The 17797-nt window shown below is 36.1% G+C and overlaps 1 protein-coding gene across 6 annotated transcripts in view; it reads left to right on the top strand.

The window, feature by feature from the left end:
- The window catches only part of ATM (ATM serine/threonine kinase), an 82017-nt gene extending 66457 nt beyond the window's left edge, over window positions 1-15560 (top strand). For 4 of the 6 annotated variants that reach the window (XM_074816123.1, XM_074816122.1, XM_074816119.1 and 1 more), the window contains 13 exons: window positions 367-480; window positions 863-1021; window positions 2183-2321; window positions 2685-2767; window positions 4073-4213; window positions 5176-5292; window positions 6678-6827; window positions 8064-8229; window positions 9506-9592; window positions 9671-9785; window positions 11338-11401; window positions 12076-12212; window positions 12337-15560. In XM_074816123.1, coding sequence (XP_074672224.1) covers window positions 367-480; window positions 863-1021; window positions 2183-2321; window positions 2685-2767; window positions 4073-4213; window positions 5176-5292; window positions 6678-6827; window positions 8064-8229; window positions 9506-9592; window positions 9671-9785; window positions 11338-11401; window positions 12076-12212; window positions 12337-12520 — 1656 coding nt within the window. In that variant the 3' untranslated portion in view covers window positions 12521-15560. Of the gene's footprint in view, window positions 1-366; window positions 481-862; window positions 1022-2182; window positions 2322-2684; window positions 2768-4072; window positions 4214-5175; window positions 5293-6657; window positions 6828-8063; window positions 8230-9505; window positions 9593-9670; window positions 9786-11337; window positions 11402-12075; window positions 12213-12336 lie in introns of those variants that run through there. The other 2 variants (XM_074816121.1, XR_012622121.1) reach the window with 2 other exon arrangements.
- Window positions 15561-17797: the final 2237 nt, after the last annotated feature.

Raw genomic sequence — 17797 nt, 5'->3', positions numbered from 1 at the left:
TTTACTCATATTTTTAACACACAACTGTTTCTTGTCTTAAACTAGATTGTAGCTTTTTTTCAATTAGGATTGTCTCTTACCACAAAGAATCTAGAAATGAATTTTGAATCAATAAATCTAAGCTCTGCTCTAATAGAATAGTAAATAGTAGTTTTCTTGTGAAGGACTTGTAGCATTTAGGAGACATGGGCCAAGATGATGTGATACTCATTGGGTTGGCATTTGATCACACAGCAATGATTACTCTTAGTTTAAAAAAATGCAAAACCAAAATTGCTAGCCCTTACCTGGTATTTTATGATTTTTTTTTTTTTTTTTTTTTTTGGTGTTTAGTACAGCTTTCTAACTGATTTTTCTGTACTACAGAAAAATGCAGAGAAGATTCCTTCATACAAGTTTTTGCCTCTGATGTACCAGTTGGCTGCTCGGATGGGAACCAAGATGATGGGTGGTTTAGGATTTCATGAAGTTCTGAATAATGTAATTTATGCTTTCCATATCTAAAGATATCTTGATTGGCTTAGTAGTGCATACTTCTAAACAATATGTATCTTCCTTTGTGCAGTTAGAGCAAAATGAGTTACGTGTGTGATGCAAAATCAGTACAGTGTGGGCAGAGGGGGAGAGGACTGGGGACTTTTTTCCTTGCTACTTAATTGATTTTTTTGTTGTATAAGAATAGTCTTATGCAGATATAGGAATATACTCTGAATGTATTTTAGTTGTGGAAATACCATCTAAGTATTACTTTTTATTTCTTATTAGGAATCTTAGAAGTTCAAAAGAATTAATGATGTTAATTAAGTAATTTTTTTCTTCTGTACAGTTTTCAATGATGGGATCTTTTTGTTTTTCTTCACAGCTAATGTCTAGAATTTCACTGGATCATCCACATCATACTTTGTTTATAATATTAGCTTTGGTGAATGCTAACAAGGATGAACTCCTCACAAAACCAGATGCAATAAGAAGAAATAAGTTAATTAAAAATGCACCAAAAGAAATCTCTCAGCTTGATGTGGTGACTACAAAAAATTCTGTTCTATTAATCACATTCAGTCCTTTCATTTTGTTAAAAAATGAAAAAAAAAAATGTCAAGGGGTATTTTAGTGTAGAACTCATCAGCTGACTTTTGTTAAGAAAGAGTAAGAGAAAGAAAGTATTTTTAATAATTAAAAAAACCTCCTTTTGTGCATACATTGGTAATTATTATTGAAAGAAGTAGTTACGGGGTTGAACAAAACACGGTTAACATTTCCTGCAACAAATAGCCCCAATTATTGTGAAGTGTTTTGTGATAAATGTCCTTGATGTGTGATTCTGTAGAAGTCATTTTAGATTCAACAAAGACTTGAGTGGGTTTATTGTAAAAAGTACATACTGAATTGAGTATTTTTTCTGCTTGGAATGATAACATCTGTTCTAAGTATTTATCTTTGTGCAGTCTATCTTTTGTTCCTTTATATGATCTTTATATGTTAAAAGCCATGATAGTGGGTAATACCGAACTGTGGCTTCATGTTAATGTCATTATTGCTTAATTTTTATTGGAACCTGTCTTTGGAATAATTTCTAGATTAATGCCCCTTTTTTCCCCCATCACTGTAGGCCTGGCATGGTTGTTAGTCATTACCCTCTTCCCCCCCTACTGATATAATTTTTTACCACATTTTTATGTGGTGTTTTTCTGCCTTTCTCTCAGATTTGTAGTTCTTTTGTGGCCCCACCCTTAGGAGTAGGATTATGCTAAACACAACTAAGTCTCTCAGAGTTAGGCACAGAAGGGACAAATGGTCAGATTCTTGCCTTTTGCATACAGGCTTTTTCTTCAGTTGGGAGGGAATAATGGAAGCAAAAAGGTGGTGGAAGAACATGCAAAACTGCCTGTCCCTTCTTTTGAAAAATTTTTGCAGGTGTTTTGCACTTTGCTTGTAAAGATTTGCTCCTTCTCCATCCCCAATAATATTTTACTTTACTCATTATCTCAGATTAGGTAACACAGAACTTTTCTTCAAATTATTTCTGTTCATATCACAAAGGGCTGTTCATTATGGCAATTTTCTCAGTTTTCATAGAATGTATCTCAGTTGTACTTATTTGACTGCATGTTATGATGCATCTTTAATCTTACAAGGTGTAGTTTGCAATGTCTGATATTTGTATTCCACTGGGGTTTTTTAGGACAGAATGGAGGCTGCTAGCAATATAATCAATATCGTAAGGAAAAGGAGAGCTCGTATGGTTAGAGACATTGAAGCACTTTGTGATGCTTACATCATATTAGCAAATGTAGATGCTACTCCATGGAAATCTCAAAGAAGTAAGTCTTGGAAAAATTATATTTGTTTTTAATAGTGAAGGTTTATTTTCTTGGATTAAAAATTATATTTCTAAATATTGATATTTAGTTAAAGGAGATACTGTGCTAGCACTGTGTCCTATTTTTGATAAATGTAGAACTTAGTCTGGATTAAAAGTTGTAGTAATTACTTGCACTGTAAGGTTCAGACTTTCTGAGTATGAAACTCCAGAAAACTCCAGTTGTCCCGTGGTGATCTTCATCAGCTCGACAGAAGTATGCAGTGAGGGTTTGGATCCCAAAAGCAATGTAAGCTGGTTTTTGTGAACTTTGATGTATGTTCATAGTTCTGAATTTAAAAATATTAATTCCTTTTAATTACAGAAGGAATAAGTATTCCAGCTGACCAGCCAATTATTAAACTGAAGAATTTGGAGGATGTTGTTGTTCCTACCATGGAAGTTAAGGTGACTGAAGTTGAAATAAATACACACTGTAATATCAAATCATAGAATCAACTTTGAATTTTTATAATGGCAGTTGGCATATATCTCTTCATCAAATGCCCGTATTCTTTACAGGTCAGCCTACTAGGGGTACTTTCCTGTCAGATGGGACATGCAGGGTGAGATGGTTTCCTTAGGCTTTAGAAGACTTTGATCCCAAGTCTTATATTTGCTGGATAGTGGCTTATTGTATGAAGATGGCTTTGCCACTGCCACTGTTAGCACTGACTCATCTTTCATTATCAAAAGGGATGGTGAGGTACCAAAATCATGGAGAGGATTTGGGAATCTGAATCTCCTATTTTGTAGGTGCTAGCTCGGAGTTTCAGGGAGGTACTTATTGTCCAGAAAGGTGTGAGAATTAATAGATACGCCTCTTCTGCTCTTCCTAAATGGGCAGCTTATATGTTTTTTATCATTCAGTAATGGGGAACGATCTATTCCCATGAGCATAAGTGGTTGATTGGATGGGTGCGTAGGCACTCATTCTTAAATGCCAGATGCTCTACCTAGGAAAATTCCCAGTTTCAGGAGTGTAGTTGCTTTTTGGGCCAGCCACCTAAAATTTAAATGTTATGAAGCCAGACTTCCCTGTGTTGAAATCCCTCAGGCTATGTCTATGAAGCTAAATAAAAGAAGCAAAGGAACTGTTTTATGCTGTTTGACTTCGGAGGCCAGAAATTGCAACCCATGCTAAATAGCATTCGTTTGTAGGTCTCCTGCTGGCCCCAGGTGTTGCTCCTTTGTACAACTCAATTGTCCTTTTCTTTGCCTTTCTTCTTCTCCAGTACAAACTATCTGAAATAGCTGGAGGTCTGTGATGTAAAGAACAGGAGCGATATTTCCTTACAGCTAACTGGGTAGAGTGTGTTTGTGACATGAGGATATGGAGGACAGCTGAAGATACAGATCCTGTAGATTGCAACACTTTTAGGATTGTAAATTGTGTCCCTTTGTAGCCTAATGCCCCCCAGCTGTACATGAACATTTTCTTTGGAGAATGCTAGTTGGGACAGGCTGAATGTGTCAGAGCTTGTTTAGTGGAAGTCTGCAGCACCACATCCCCTCTACCAACAAAGGAGGAATCAAACTCACTCCTTTGCCTAGCATATTTTTGTAGCCTTTGTGGGTATTATCCTTGTAGATCATGGATTGCTTATATTAATATTTAGCATATAATCTGCTAACATGCTTTGCAAACAACTCTACCACTTTCTCTGAGTGAAATGGAGGTAATATTTATATTAAACTAATTTATAATTTCAGGTGGATCCCACAGGACGATATGAAAATTTGGTGACAATAATGTCTTTTAAGCCGGAATTTCGCTTAGCAGGAGGTCTGAATCTGCCTAAAATAATAGATTGTGTAGGATCAGATGGTAAAGAAAGGAGGCAGCTGGTTAAGGTAGGTTCTGCCACTTGTAATGTGATCTCAGGGACTTGACATGTGGGAATTTTTTTTGAATTCTCTTGTCAGTTGTCTCATGTATCACTTCTGTACCACGAGCAGACTTTTCACAGTTCAGTGTCAGTTTTCTCAGTTCAGGAAATTTAATAAAGGAAATTACAAAGTAATAATAAGTAATATAACAAAAATACAATATAACTAATATAATTAATAATGTAATAAGTAATAATTTTTGTAATCATTTTTCAACAGTGCATGTAACATATAATAGCTTACCTGACAACTACCAGACCTGCAACTTGCATGATCATGTCTCAACTAGTGACCTGGAGTGTACAGCAAATAAAAGCCATCAGCATTTTGTGTTAAATACCTCCTTTTTTTCTTTCTTCCCCATAAAATAATTACAGTTCAGAGACAATCAAAAACACACACATCGAAACACAAATCTCTAAAGAAAATGTATTTCTATTTAAACTCAGTTGATTTCATTCTGTTTGTCTTTGAATGTAAACATTCAGCAGCTGATGGGAGAATTCTGTTTTGCTGTTAAGAGAAGCGTGAATCACTAGATCTGCATCCAATAATCAGAACTGCAGTACCAACTGATGCTGCTTCAGCTGTGTCCTGGATTGCTAAATATGGTGAATGAAACATCTGTTTATGAAAAGGGTACCCTAAGGCATGTAGGTTGAATGAAACCTTAATCAAGTAACATTTGTCAATAAAAAGAAGAAAAAGATGATGATTTAAGTTAATGATGGTTCTGCTTAAGCAGCTGAGTACTATTAGAAAAGCAAATACATAGAAAAAACAATTGTTCATTACATTTCATTACAGGTGATTATTGTGGAAAAGTAACATTTTGTGGAATTTTTTAAAATATTTTTTTTAAGTTGCTGAATGAGAAGTTGGATGCTGAAAAATCTTCTTTAACTGCTTTTCTGTTCATGCTGAAGGGGCGTGATGACCTGAGACAAGATGCTGTTATGCAACAGGTTTTCCAGATGTGCAATACATTGCTCCAACAAAACACTGAAACACGAAAGAGAAAATTAACTATCCGAAGATACAAGGTAACCCTCAACAGCTGCTGCAGCGGAGGAATAGATCCTACTGATAAAGCATATTTCCCCATTCTCCTCTTTTTAACCCAAAGACAATGTGAAAGTGTATTTATTTATGTGTTATTAAAATAGTCACTGCTCTGTAAGGTATGGAATAAACAATTAATACAATTTAATTATTACAATTACAACAACTATTACAATTTAATTTTTTCCAAATCCTTAAAAAAATATTCTGATGCCCAATATATATTCAAATACTCTTTAAAGCTTTCATTATATGAATTTATAAATGAAAAGAAATTAAGTCGTGCATTGTCCTTGAATTGTGAGTTGCTAGTCATTAAACTTGAGCATACAAGTTTGTTTATAAATTCTCATTAATTTTAGTCTTGCAGTATTCCTTAAAACTGAATCCAGAAGTACCATCTAGGGTCTGTTCATGCAGAATTTGTATTGCAGAACTGTTCTTGTTGGAATTAGGAATACAGGAATAAATTTTTATTGTGAATGCAAAAAATGTATTTGAACAGGAACTTTCCCTTCCTCCTGCCTTTTTATGTGCTTGGGTTTATAGTAATAGCTGTGAAGGTGACCTCTGAATAAGTACTCCCTAAGTAAAAGTTCTTGCCTTTGACAAATGAGAAATGTGCACTCCAGAATCTCTAAAGGAGCTTATCTGAGTTGGTAGCATAGTTTTAAGAATTCACAGGTGGAGTTAAGAGCCAATTTTTGAATAATTTTCAGTGAAGACTCAGGTTTTTATGTGTGTAGAAATGAATGAGAGCAGGGAAAAAGAGAATGGGGGATGCATTATGAGATAAAGAGACTTTCATAAGAAAAGAAAATTGAACAAAACAGGCAGTAGCTATTTCTCTGAGGACAGGAGATTGTTCATTCTGGCCAGCTCTGTCTGCTACAGCAATTGAGGTAACTATATAGTATTACGTACTATCAGTTACGAAGAGAGAAACTGTTCCCTAGGATGGTGAGCAGACTAAGACGAGCCTAATATGTTCATGCAGCTACCATGTGTTTGTTCCAGCTTTTACTTTATATGGGTGATTTACACAACGTTCCATTATCCCATTCAAGCATAGCTGTTGGCAATCACGGGGCATCCAGGATACTGACGCGGATGTGCAAATTGAGTATAGTAATTAAGTTGTACTGAAGTACCTAGTGTACGGTTCTCTGGGCTAGCAAGAAAACTGCAAGTATTTGATAGAAAAACCTTGAGTATATTTTATAGATGTATACACATGTATTTAGAACATATGTTGTGGTCAACTGTATGGTTTGTTGTTTTGTCTTTTTAAACAAACACAAATAAGCATGCATATTCATAGCTGTGTATAACCGTCCCCCATGCAGCAGCGGGTTTGTTTTTCCAGGTGGTTCCCCTTTCTCAGAGAAGCGGAGTTCTTGAGTGGTGCTCAGGAACAACTCCTATTGGGGAGTTTCTTGTGAATGTTGAAGAGGGAGCTCACAAGAGATACAGGCCAAAAGATTACTCCAGTAATCAGTGTCAGAAAATAATGATGGTAAGTCAAAATAATTAAAGAAAAATATCTGGCTTATATTCTTTTACACAGAGGGTTGGGGTTTTTCATGCGTTTATGGAGAATTATATACTATGCTTTTAGTATATAATAATGAATATGACCAGTGGCATGGAATTAGTTGTTCTTCAGACTAATCTGAAAGCAGCCTGGGAAGAGTTTTTACAAAATCAAAAATTGCTAAATGAATGACTGTTGCAGGAAAGATTTGAAAACAGCTGAATCTCCAAGAAGCCTGTGAACTCTTTTCTAGAATACAAATCTACCAGAATTCCAAAATGATCATTACAGAGACCCAGCAGCGTGAATATAAAGTTATCTTACAGATTTAATTGATATTGATCACATTTCTCATTGCATTGAAAAATCATTTTATTTTAATGAATAAACCAAAATTAAGTCTAGTCCCTGAAAATAAAAATATAGTTTTAGGACGCAGCTGAGATTAAAGTAATGTGTTAATTGCTGTTAGACAGTGTGAAGGGGTCTGGCTTCTCCTCCACCATGACAGCCATGTACCCTCTACTCCCCACAGTGAGCCAGTTCAGAGAGCTAAGCCAAAAGAAGACTACCCTTATGTAAACTGGCAGAAAAATACCTGGTTCTGTAGACATGAGTAGGGAAAGGTTCTTTCTTCTAAGTAGGTAGCTCCTAGATGGATTCAGCTGGTTTAGTTTAGTTCCACAAACCACCTCACCATATGTTTAGAAAATTGCAAATTTTACTTTATATCACCATGATTTTGCAATAAATTATTTCCTTTTAAATCTGTAGAGTACTAACAGGATAAAAGTATATTTAATTTTGGCTTTGTGCAGCTTTTGCATGTGAATGAGTGAGAATGACTTTCTCACAGTGACGTGAGCCATCAGATAAGCAAAGGTACCAGAACAGAGTGCAGGGGGAAGTATCTCCCAACAAGATGCATTTACCTGTACATGCATATAAAGTAGATGCACTTGCTGAGCCAAAGAAACGGGAGTGTGTTTTTCACATGTAGCCCATGAGTTGTGTATGAAAACAATTGTTTAGTAAAACAGATAGGTGCATTAATGATTGCTGTAAAAAAGACATTAATAGCTCAGAGAGAAAGGAGTGAGAACGGCATTTGATGGAGGGGAGAGGGGTGGAAAGGAGGAATGTATTTCTTTCAAAGGAAGAAGTAATTTCCTTAGAAAGTAGTCAGTCATGGGGAAAACATTTCTTACTTGTTTAAAGGATGCACAAAAGAAACATTCTGAAGAGAAATACAACACCTTCATGAAAGTCTGCGAGAACTTTCAGCCTGTGTTTCGTTACTTCTGCATGGAAAAATTCCTGGATCCAGCTGTGTGGTTTGAAAAACGATTGGCATACACTCGCAGTGTGGCTACATCTTCTATAGGTATTATATTGGATTATTAATATTGACTTCTTAGATTATGTAAACAAAGAGTTTATACCATTTCAGAGGTAATGGCTATTCTGCTTTTGTCACATGTCAGAAAAGGGTAAGTAGGGGACAAAAAATTCCAGCAAGAACACCAGCATTATTTTTGTAATTAAGATTTCTGGTTCATTCCCCCTGCCCCCACACCTTTCTGCAGCAGAAAGACAGAATGTCTGTCTTTGTTTTCTATAGTGGTTTGTATTGTCAGGTTCTGGTAGTTTATTTTTAAAGTTTCTACCTGACTAATTCTGTTGTTTCAATTTAACATTTATTCATTTCATCTGTAGCCTGAAATGTTTTGACTGAGTTGAAAAGCTTAATCTTTTACTTTCTTTGTACTGACATCATTAGCCATGGCTGAAATGGTTTTTTAAGCTTTGTCATTTTTCCTTTGATTTTTCTGTCTTCATAAGGAAATGTATGTACTTGGATTGTGGATTTCCTTTGGATGACTCAGTTCGGTATTGAGTCTCTGGAAGACATTGCAGTAGATCCTGTTTTAGATGTTAGCATGTTGTTCATACACCCTCTTTTTTGCTGAAAAAGAAAATGAAGTAAATCTACAGTTTAGCAGAATTCAGATGAAAGATTTTTTTGTAGGAAATACTACTGCTATCCATGTCCGTCAGCTAATAGGAACACAGTAGCAAGGGAGATCTAGTTTGGAGGTTTTCTACATTTAAGTATAGTAAAGCCCTGAAATAGACTTATGTGAAAGGTCTTATAATTTGTATCACTGTAGGTTTTTAGAACTTAGACAAGAATCACTCAGGAACTATTTAGGTATAGTTGAGCTGCCCCAACTGAATTATGGACTGAATTACGTCCAGTTCTGTTTTCTGGATTACATGATACTGAGTTAAAAGGTTTTCTTAAAAACAGTAATAAGAACAAACCCTTCTTTTATTATGCATTTTCTTTTTTATTTTTTTTTTTAAAGCTGTGGAATTGTTTGCTTAACCTATCTACAGAGAGAAATGGCAAGTGTGTGGAGTGGATAAAAAATACACATCTGTATGAGAACCTTTTTGCATTTGCATTCAGTTAACCTTTTCTTTTTGGATCTGTGGAATGGCATTTGCTCTTTATTGGAGTAATATGTATACATGGGGGAAGAAATATTCTCACTTTTAATTTGTTTGCACGTGTTACACTGATTCTGATTTGTTGAATTTTCCCTGGTTTTTGTGGGATGTAAATATGGTTTCAGCACTTAACCTTTTTGTTTTAGTTGGATACATTCTTGGACTTGGAGACAGACACGTTCAGAATATCTTGATAGATGAACAAACGGCAGAACTAGTGCATATAGATCTGGGTAAGTGGGACAGGCAAGAGAACTTTAATTTTTCTTTTCGTTAACATTTTTTAAAACATTTATTATCCTTTCATTTAGGGGTTGCTTTTGAGCAAGGTAAAATCCTTCCCACACCAGAGACTGTTCCATTTAGATTAACCAGGGACATTGTGGATGGAATGGGTATTAGTGGCGTGGAAGGAGTCTTCAGAAGGTAAGTGCTGCTATATTGCATAGGGGTAAGGAGGCACCAGAGTACTTGCGGCGTTATGATTGTTGTATGTTAAATAGTTCTAATGCTTGAGAGGGGACTCAGATTTCTGCTAATAATATCCAAACCTAAATGCTGTCCTCTAGCTCATACACTCTTACTTATATAGCCGATTACAAGTTCATTAACTAATGCATTATTGTCACCCTCCTGTGGAATTCCAGGATGGCTTGGTGCTTCCAAAGGACCCACAGCTAAATTTCACCCCTTGATTTAGACTGATAGATATTTTTTCCTTCAGAACTATGTATTTCTTTCAGATCTATACTGTATATTTGGAGCTATTAAGTTTCTTTTAAACTGTTTTGTTCTGTCTCTTATTTCTGTTCAGTTTTGTGTAAGTAATTTGCAGTCTTTTCTCTCTTTTGGATCATACATTTGATATCACTTTGCAAGTGCAAAATATAAATCCCACAATAGATTTGAACTGCAAAACAGAAAAACCCCAAAAAGGCTGAGTTTCTGTCATACTCCATCCTATCTCCTGTGAGTGACCCAAGAGAGCCCTAAAAAGCAGGACATTTCTCTCATTCAAGAATTTCATGATGTTCATGAATGTAGTGCTTGCAAACCCCAGATTTTGTGTCTTAAAAAAAGTACATAGTTGTAGGTGTTGTCTTTGTAAGGTAGCAATCAACGTTAATAGGTAGTTCCTAATATACCTTTGTCCTGTGAAAGAACTGTCACTGCCACTTCTAAACATGATGCTGTCAAATTCACAGTTTCATGTTACTTCTGAAACTTTTTTCCCATGATACAGAAGAACATGAACTGTTTGGCTTCAGCTAAAGGAAATACAGTATAAAAGGCACCAGTGCAGATACTGTTTCTGCCTCAGCCAGACTGACTTGTAATTAACGGTATAGGTTAAGTGCATAAACAAGTCATCTTAAAACTGGGTGTGAACATCGTCAGTTAACGTTGTTGTCTGTGTTCTCATCCTGAAGTAGACAGGAGGCCTGATCCCTTTTTCACTGTCCCATAAGGAAAGTTTCGTATTCCTTCCACAAGCTTAGTTTGCTTGGCAGTGAATGTAGGTAACCACTTCTGTGTCTAAACTCATTGGAGAGATTTCACAAATAGCTCCACGTCTGGCTACTGGATCTGCTCATTTCACATAAAGGAACCCTACTAAGAGTCTCCGACGTGTTGCCGAGCTCCTCTGGTGCATGCTTTTTCATCCAGCCAAGCAATTCTGCCATCATGGTGTCACCTTAATGATCAATGTTAACTCAGTGCTTAATTCTGCATACAGAAACATTTCAGATGGTGCAACAGGTAATCTCTTTCCCATAGGGAATATAATCAGTGAACTACCCAGTCTCCTTCTGGTCTTACATTTCTAAATTTCTTTTTTCCAAAATGAAAATACCAAAGAGGTTACTCATATGCTAGAAATTAACCTTTAAGAAGGGTACAAGTACCCATTATTTAAATGATGAAAATACCATTCCATTTTACCTAAAAGAACCTAATACAGTAAAATATTTTCTAGATGCTGTGAGAAAACAATGGCTGTTATGAGAAATTCTCAAGAAGCTTTGCTGACTATTGTAGAGGTAAGCGTTTTTTCATTCTTTTTGATAGTAACCTGCCAGAATATCTTCAGTTTCTTATCTTTGTCTTCGTATGCATTACTGTACCAAATATTCATGCAGAGTTTTTTTGTTCAATTTTAATTCATACTGTTGGTCAGATTTGTTAATTCATGTAATCTTCAATAAAATCAAGACCACTTTGCATTTTGTATGGGAACTATTCATTTCAGACAGGTGCAGTTTTCCCTCTTCAGTATCTAAACACTTTTAGCCATAGTGCAGCGTTCCTACCGTGAGCAGTGCCAATCGAATGAAATCCTCTTTGCATAAGTCACAAAGATGAGAATGAAACTGACTTTTAAGAGCAGCTTATACTGTGTATTAAAAACTAATGATGATATTTAGTGCCTAGAAGTTTATTAAAAAAATGACCTCTTCATTGCTGAGATGGGACTGAGTAACAGAACAGTCAGGTATGAGCAACACAAATATCTGCAAATGATCAGATGCAGTTTTATTGTTGGATTGTCTATTAAGCAATTTAGCCCAATTCTATTGGATTTAAAACCAACAAAAACCCTCCAGATACTGTGGTTAGTGTGAGCATTACCAACTGAGCGTTTCTCTTCCTGTTAAGGCACTGAACTAGCTGTAATTGATGGTTTAAATTAAACAGAGGTTTATTTACTGTGTAGGTGCTGCTCTACGATCCTCTTTTCGACTGGACCATGAACCCCTTGAAAGCTTTGTATTTGCAGCAGAGACCAGAGGATGAGGCTGACATGAGCTCTACGCTCAATTCTGATCCACAAGAATGTAAAAGAAAAGCCAGGTGCAAGATTTTTTTCTTACTGTCTGCGTACTGCACTGCTTTATGGTTTTCTTACTGAACGTTGCTCGTGTTGTTCAGAATCCATATCTAATGCACCCGTTTTTCTTTGTTTTTATTCTGCCAGCAGCGATGACCAGAGTTTTAACAAAGTAGCTGAGCGTGTTCTGATGAGACTTCAGGAGAAGCTGAAAGGCGTTGAGGAGGGAACAGTGCTCAGTGTGGGAGGGCAGGTGAACCTGCTCATACAGCAGGCCATGGACCCTAAAAATCTGAGCCGGCTCTTTCCTGGATGGAAACCCTGGGTGTGACTTGGAAGGATCCAGCACGTTTTTAGAAGAAACCTATTTTTGTGCAGCAAGTGTCTTAACATTTCACATTGGTATTTCACAATTAAAACCTATATTAGGAGCAACCATGAAGGCTTATACATATTAGTATTTGGTGGATGTTTTTTTGGTTTTTTTTTTTCAATAACCTGTTACCGAGAAAACATTTTTTGTCCACTTATGTTCACCATACAGTATAAAACAGTAGCCAGTGCTTTGATGTTCCTTGTGACCTGCAGGGACTTTGCTTGGGCATACTGGATATGTTGTATTCTTAAAGCCTGAGATTCATCACTTTTGTGTATATGTTAAATAGCTGGAGTCTTGCATAAAATAATTCCATATGGTAACAAGACCATGCAGAATGGATGATCTAAAAACCAGAAGTCATGAAATAACTAGCTGAAGTGCATTTCAAAAGGGGGGTTATACTTTAATGCTACAGTGAATATAAAAGAAAACAAAGAACCTTATGTTTAATGAACTGAGGGTTCTTGCAGTTGTTTTTTTTTAGTTTAGTTAAATGGACGCTTCTTTATACAGACATGAATTTTGAGCCAAGTATAATATGGCTGCTTTTTTTCCTGTTGTAAATGAAATTATGTTGGTATTTTATTTTTATAACATTATTTTGATAGTATAAAACAATAAAAATCATTTAGCTTTTGTAGCTCAGACTTCCTTGATAAAATAGACTTGACTATACAGTGAAGCTTAGCATACCAGATACGCCTCTAAAGCAGAGTCATTCTGTATCTGGAATAAACACCTGTCGGAAACATTGAAGTTCTATTTTGAGCACAAAAATCTCATTCTGGTTGTGCGCAGTTTTACAGAAGACATTGCTCCTTCTTAAGTAAAAAGACCTACTGTAATTGGATAGTTAATGAATATGGATAATAGAAGAATTCACTCAAATAACAGTCTCACTGGTATAGTCAATAAATCTTCCCAAATCATCTTCATATTTAAAAATATACATAAAATTTGGCATATTCTCACATTATTTTAGAATATTTTTAGGCATTTTTTGCAATACTTTAGGCATTTTTACAGCAGTATAAATGAAGAATTTCTGTTCTAATTAGCATTTCACTGATTTTTATTTGTACAGTTTTCCCTCAATTTTTATACTTTAGCTTTGTTTTATAAGTTATGTCAACATGGCAAGATGAGCCTTTTGTATTATTTTTTCATGAAGCTGACATAAATTTGTGTTGATCCTTGCAACCAAAAGTACATCCTGGCTTTTCTGTGGGGAGGAACTCTCATCCAGGTATACTGTGATTTGTTCTCTGAAAATGAAACTTAACTGACAGAGCACACACTCTGTATGTGAATTTTAAATGACACTTAGGAAAGGGAGAGAAGTCCTACCAAGCAATTACAGAATGGCAGGTAGGAAAGGACTAAACAAAAAGCACTTAAAGAATTTCTATTTTTAAGCACAGACTTTTAAAAATCTGGTAGTATTTCTGGAAATTTTTCTCATACTTCTTATAGAGGAAGTTCCTTTGGCATTTTGGGGATTATTTAATACTAGAACTCTAGCTATCATATACATGAATGTTGCATAAAAGCACATGGCAGATCCTGTCCTTTCTTCGTGACTTACTGATGCACCACTTGAAAAAGAATATTGTCATCATGCTGGGCTGCAATTTAGGTTTTTTACTTACAGCAAACAGTGAAACATTAATATTAATACAATTGTATCAGGAAAGTCTAACTTCCGAGGAAATAATTTAATTATTCCTCTGCAGTGCTGTTAACTTGGTGTTTAGTGCCTAGATTTTGAATGTCCACACATTTTCATTGTTCAAGCTGAATGCAACGCAAATAAAAATGCATGTAAATATTGTAAATATAATTGAGACCTGCTTACATTATTTGTAAGCTTCTGTAACACAGAAACACCCGTTACCTGTCAAACATATGAAACCAGTTTGAATTATTAACAAACCTTAGTCTCCAAAACACTGTCAAAATCAATGTGACACAATCCTGTTACTATGAGATCTCAGTTCAACTGATCTAACGTTCCTGAGATAATTGTCATCCATAAAAAGCCTCATGCAGCCAAATAGTAACCACCAGACTGTGCTTTCTTTTTGTTCCAGTAATGCCTTAAATTTTAAAAGTCAAAATTAGAAAGTTTGCAAAAATGTGTCATCTATGGATACACATTTTCCTTGTGTAAGAATAGAAACATAAAACCGGGATGGAAATGCTGTTTAATTCTGAACAATGGTTTTGTCACAAATGCTGCCGTAGATGGTAAGGTAGAGTAGTATTTGAGAGCCTCAAATATATTTACTATATTAGTAAGCTAGAAGTATGTGAGGCCAGTCAAAGTGCCTCTTTAGCATTAATTTTTTTCTTGGAATGCATCTTAGTAATTTTGAACATTTACATTTAGAAAAGAATTTCTAAGAAAAATGAGCCTGTGATCTAGTATGATCGGGAAGAGTTTTTAAACAGCAACATATTTATTTGAAATTAGGGTTTTCTGGTGAAATGTCTGTTGACAACTGGCATCAGGATTATAAACTGTAAAAAAGTTAAGTGTTAGCAGGTAAACTAGTTTGAATTGTATACCTTGACTGAACTTTTTCCATCAGCAAGGAACTCTGTTCCATGAATAGGCATCAGATTAAACAGGCCACCTGGTGAGGTACATCCAATTTGAATAAAACAAGGATGTCAGTCTTCATGAGTGCTGATCTGAAAACTTCTGTTGTTTTTAGAGATAAAACCACCTGAAAATAATTTTCTCAGTAACTATGAATTATTTGGGTCACTATTCTGTGTTACTATGAAATTCTTGAGTTTATAAAAAGTATTCACTACTACTAAATGTTTTTGAATGCACTGAAATGTTAGGCTTCATATCTTCAGGGGATAATGCACTCTACTATACATTGTTGCAACTGTACTCTTCATGAATATTGTTATTCCATACCTGCACAAGCGGTAATGCTTCAACGACAAAGGGTCAATAAAGATAACTTTGTAAACGGGAGATTCCAAAATCTGCCTGGGGAAATTGGTTGTGTGATTGGTAAGTGATGGCACTATATGTTTTTACTGCTACTTTCATCCCTGTGAATTTAAATCTAAAGTAAGGCAGTTGTGTTGTCTTGGGGAACCTGTAGATAGCCTGAAACAGCTCTCAGGGAGAGATTACCTCATCCTAGCACTTAATGATGACACTTAAATATTAACATTAAATAAAATCGTTCATTTCAGCAGGTACGTTGAAGAGTGAAAGCACAACAAGAAAGCTGGGAAGTGTGCAAGAAAGGGTTTGTGTTCTCTTCCCACCACATTTCAAAGTCCTACCGTTATCCTGACTGTGTGAGAAGACTAAGGTGTTGGTCAGATAACGCCTGCTCTCATCATCTATCCTGCGCATTAACCCTGTAAGCACATCTGTACTTCAGCTTTCAGAGCTGCGTAGTGTATAACGTCAGCAATATCTTTAAGGGCACACACAGCTTCTGCTCTCCCCACTCATTCTTTTCCTCATTACCTGTGTCCACAAAAAGTGTGGTGCAAAGTGACTACACCCTTGCCTGCCCTGGAGAGTTCCCGCTGCAGCATCCGTAGCTGCTTCTTCCTCTCCCCACCCCCCTTTTGCCAAACAACACACAACACAACAGACTTGAGCTGAGTTGGTCGCTTCAGTTGCCGTATACCACCTATTGTGGATGCAAAGCAGAAAGGATTATAAGAAAATGCAACTACCTGTAGAAGAACCCCCTTTTGAAGGGACTTCTCTTCTTGGACTGAGTTGTGAATAAGTCCTCCACTCTTAAAAATTCCTCGGCCATGTTGCACCAAATCTTCCCTACAGCTTCTAGGATGAAGCATTGATACAATGCAGGTGCTCAGTGGTGATTGGTTCTCAAAGGCTGTCTTTTAACTAGCAGAATTTGACCAAGTACTACTTTTCTTCAGAGAAGCGTTTTTTTTTTCTGTAGTTAAAAAGGAACTTAAATGGTGCTGGGCATACTCTTCAATATGCTCACGCTTCAAGAATGCAAGAATGTGAGAAGGAAGGGGTGGAGGGAGAGAAGGAGAGAGACTGTGCATGCTTTTCTAACTACTGCAAAATAGTTTTCAAGTCTCCACTCACAGGGCATGTGCTGCTTGACTGTGCCTCTGGCTTATAACCAGCATCCTTAATATTTTCTTTAATATAATCCTCAATGCTAGTTACTGATAAGCCACTTCACTCTTCCCAGAGTACCGTTCCACAAGTGCAGGAAAATCTTGACAGAGGGAGCATGTATTTGTCCTGCAGGAATTTTTTCATATCTTCATCTGGTCACCCAAAGCCCCTGTTTTGCACCCCCCCCACACCACGTTTGCTTTCACAAAAGCAGAGGAAATTGAGTGTATGGATTGGCAATTTTGTGTTCTGGAAATTAAACAAGTGGCATAGCAGGAATGAAGCCATTTCCTCAAATGTAGTTTTGCTTCTGCATCACATCTAGAACTTGTTTTATAGTAAGTAGGACAGCTATCACACAAAGTTCTTCAGCCTGTGATGCCTTGATCAACATTAAGAAGTAGATTTTTCTGGTGCGCAGGATTAATTTCTTAGTATTTGGAAAAATTCCTTTACACTGTGTGAGATGTCAGCATCTAAAGTGCCAAAATGGCATTTCCTTATACTGAGTGAAGTCCATACAGTTGTGATTTTGGTGTCCTTCATTTAATGAGGGATGGTTAAGTAGTTTTTCCACATCCATTATATACGCATATATATATTATTGAAGTACCTACTTAAAATATTTCCATCTGAAAAAAAAAATAATTCCACCAAGAAATTTTAATCCTTACAGTTCTCACCAGTCCCTCACAGGAACACACAGCATTATGCTTCCCGCTTTTTATTAATGATTATAGTATTTTTGTACAGTATATAACCTCAATAAAGGAAGAATAGATTCCTGCATTTATGTGATTTTTTTCCATCTAGATAAGGATCTGTTAGATTCTCACCAAAGGTGTTAAGACTTCCATGTGAAAAACTGCTTTGCCTCCACATATACTTTCCCCAAACTACCTGCATCTGTGATAGAGATTTCTTCAGACTTCCCATAGGGAGAGATTTTTCTTTCTAGAAGACAACACATTTAGTTGTACATGTTTCTCAGGCCTCTATGGCCAATGAAGAGAGAATGATGGCTTTGGAAACTATCCAGAAGTGCTGCATACAGAGTTCAGACTACAGTAAAAAAAATTGATAAG

The sequence above is a fragment of the Strix aluco genome, chromosome 2 (assembly GCF_031877795.1).
Source record: "Strix aluco isolate bStrAlu1 chromosome 2, bStrAlu1.hap1, whole genome shotgun sequence".
Classification (NCBI taxonomy): Eukaryota; Metazoa; Chordata; class Aves; order Strigiformes; family Strigidae; genus Strix; species Strix aluco.
The sequence above is the reverse complement of the archived record's forward strand: the minus strand, read 5'-3'. Positions and strand labels throughout refer to the sequence as shown.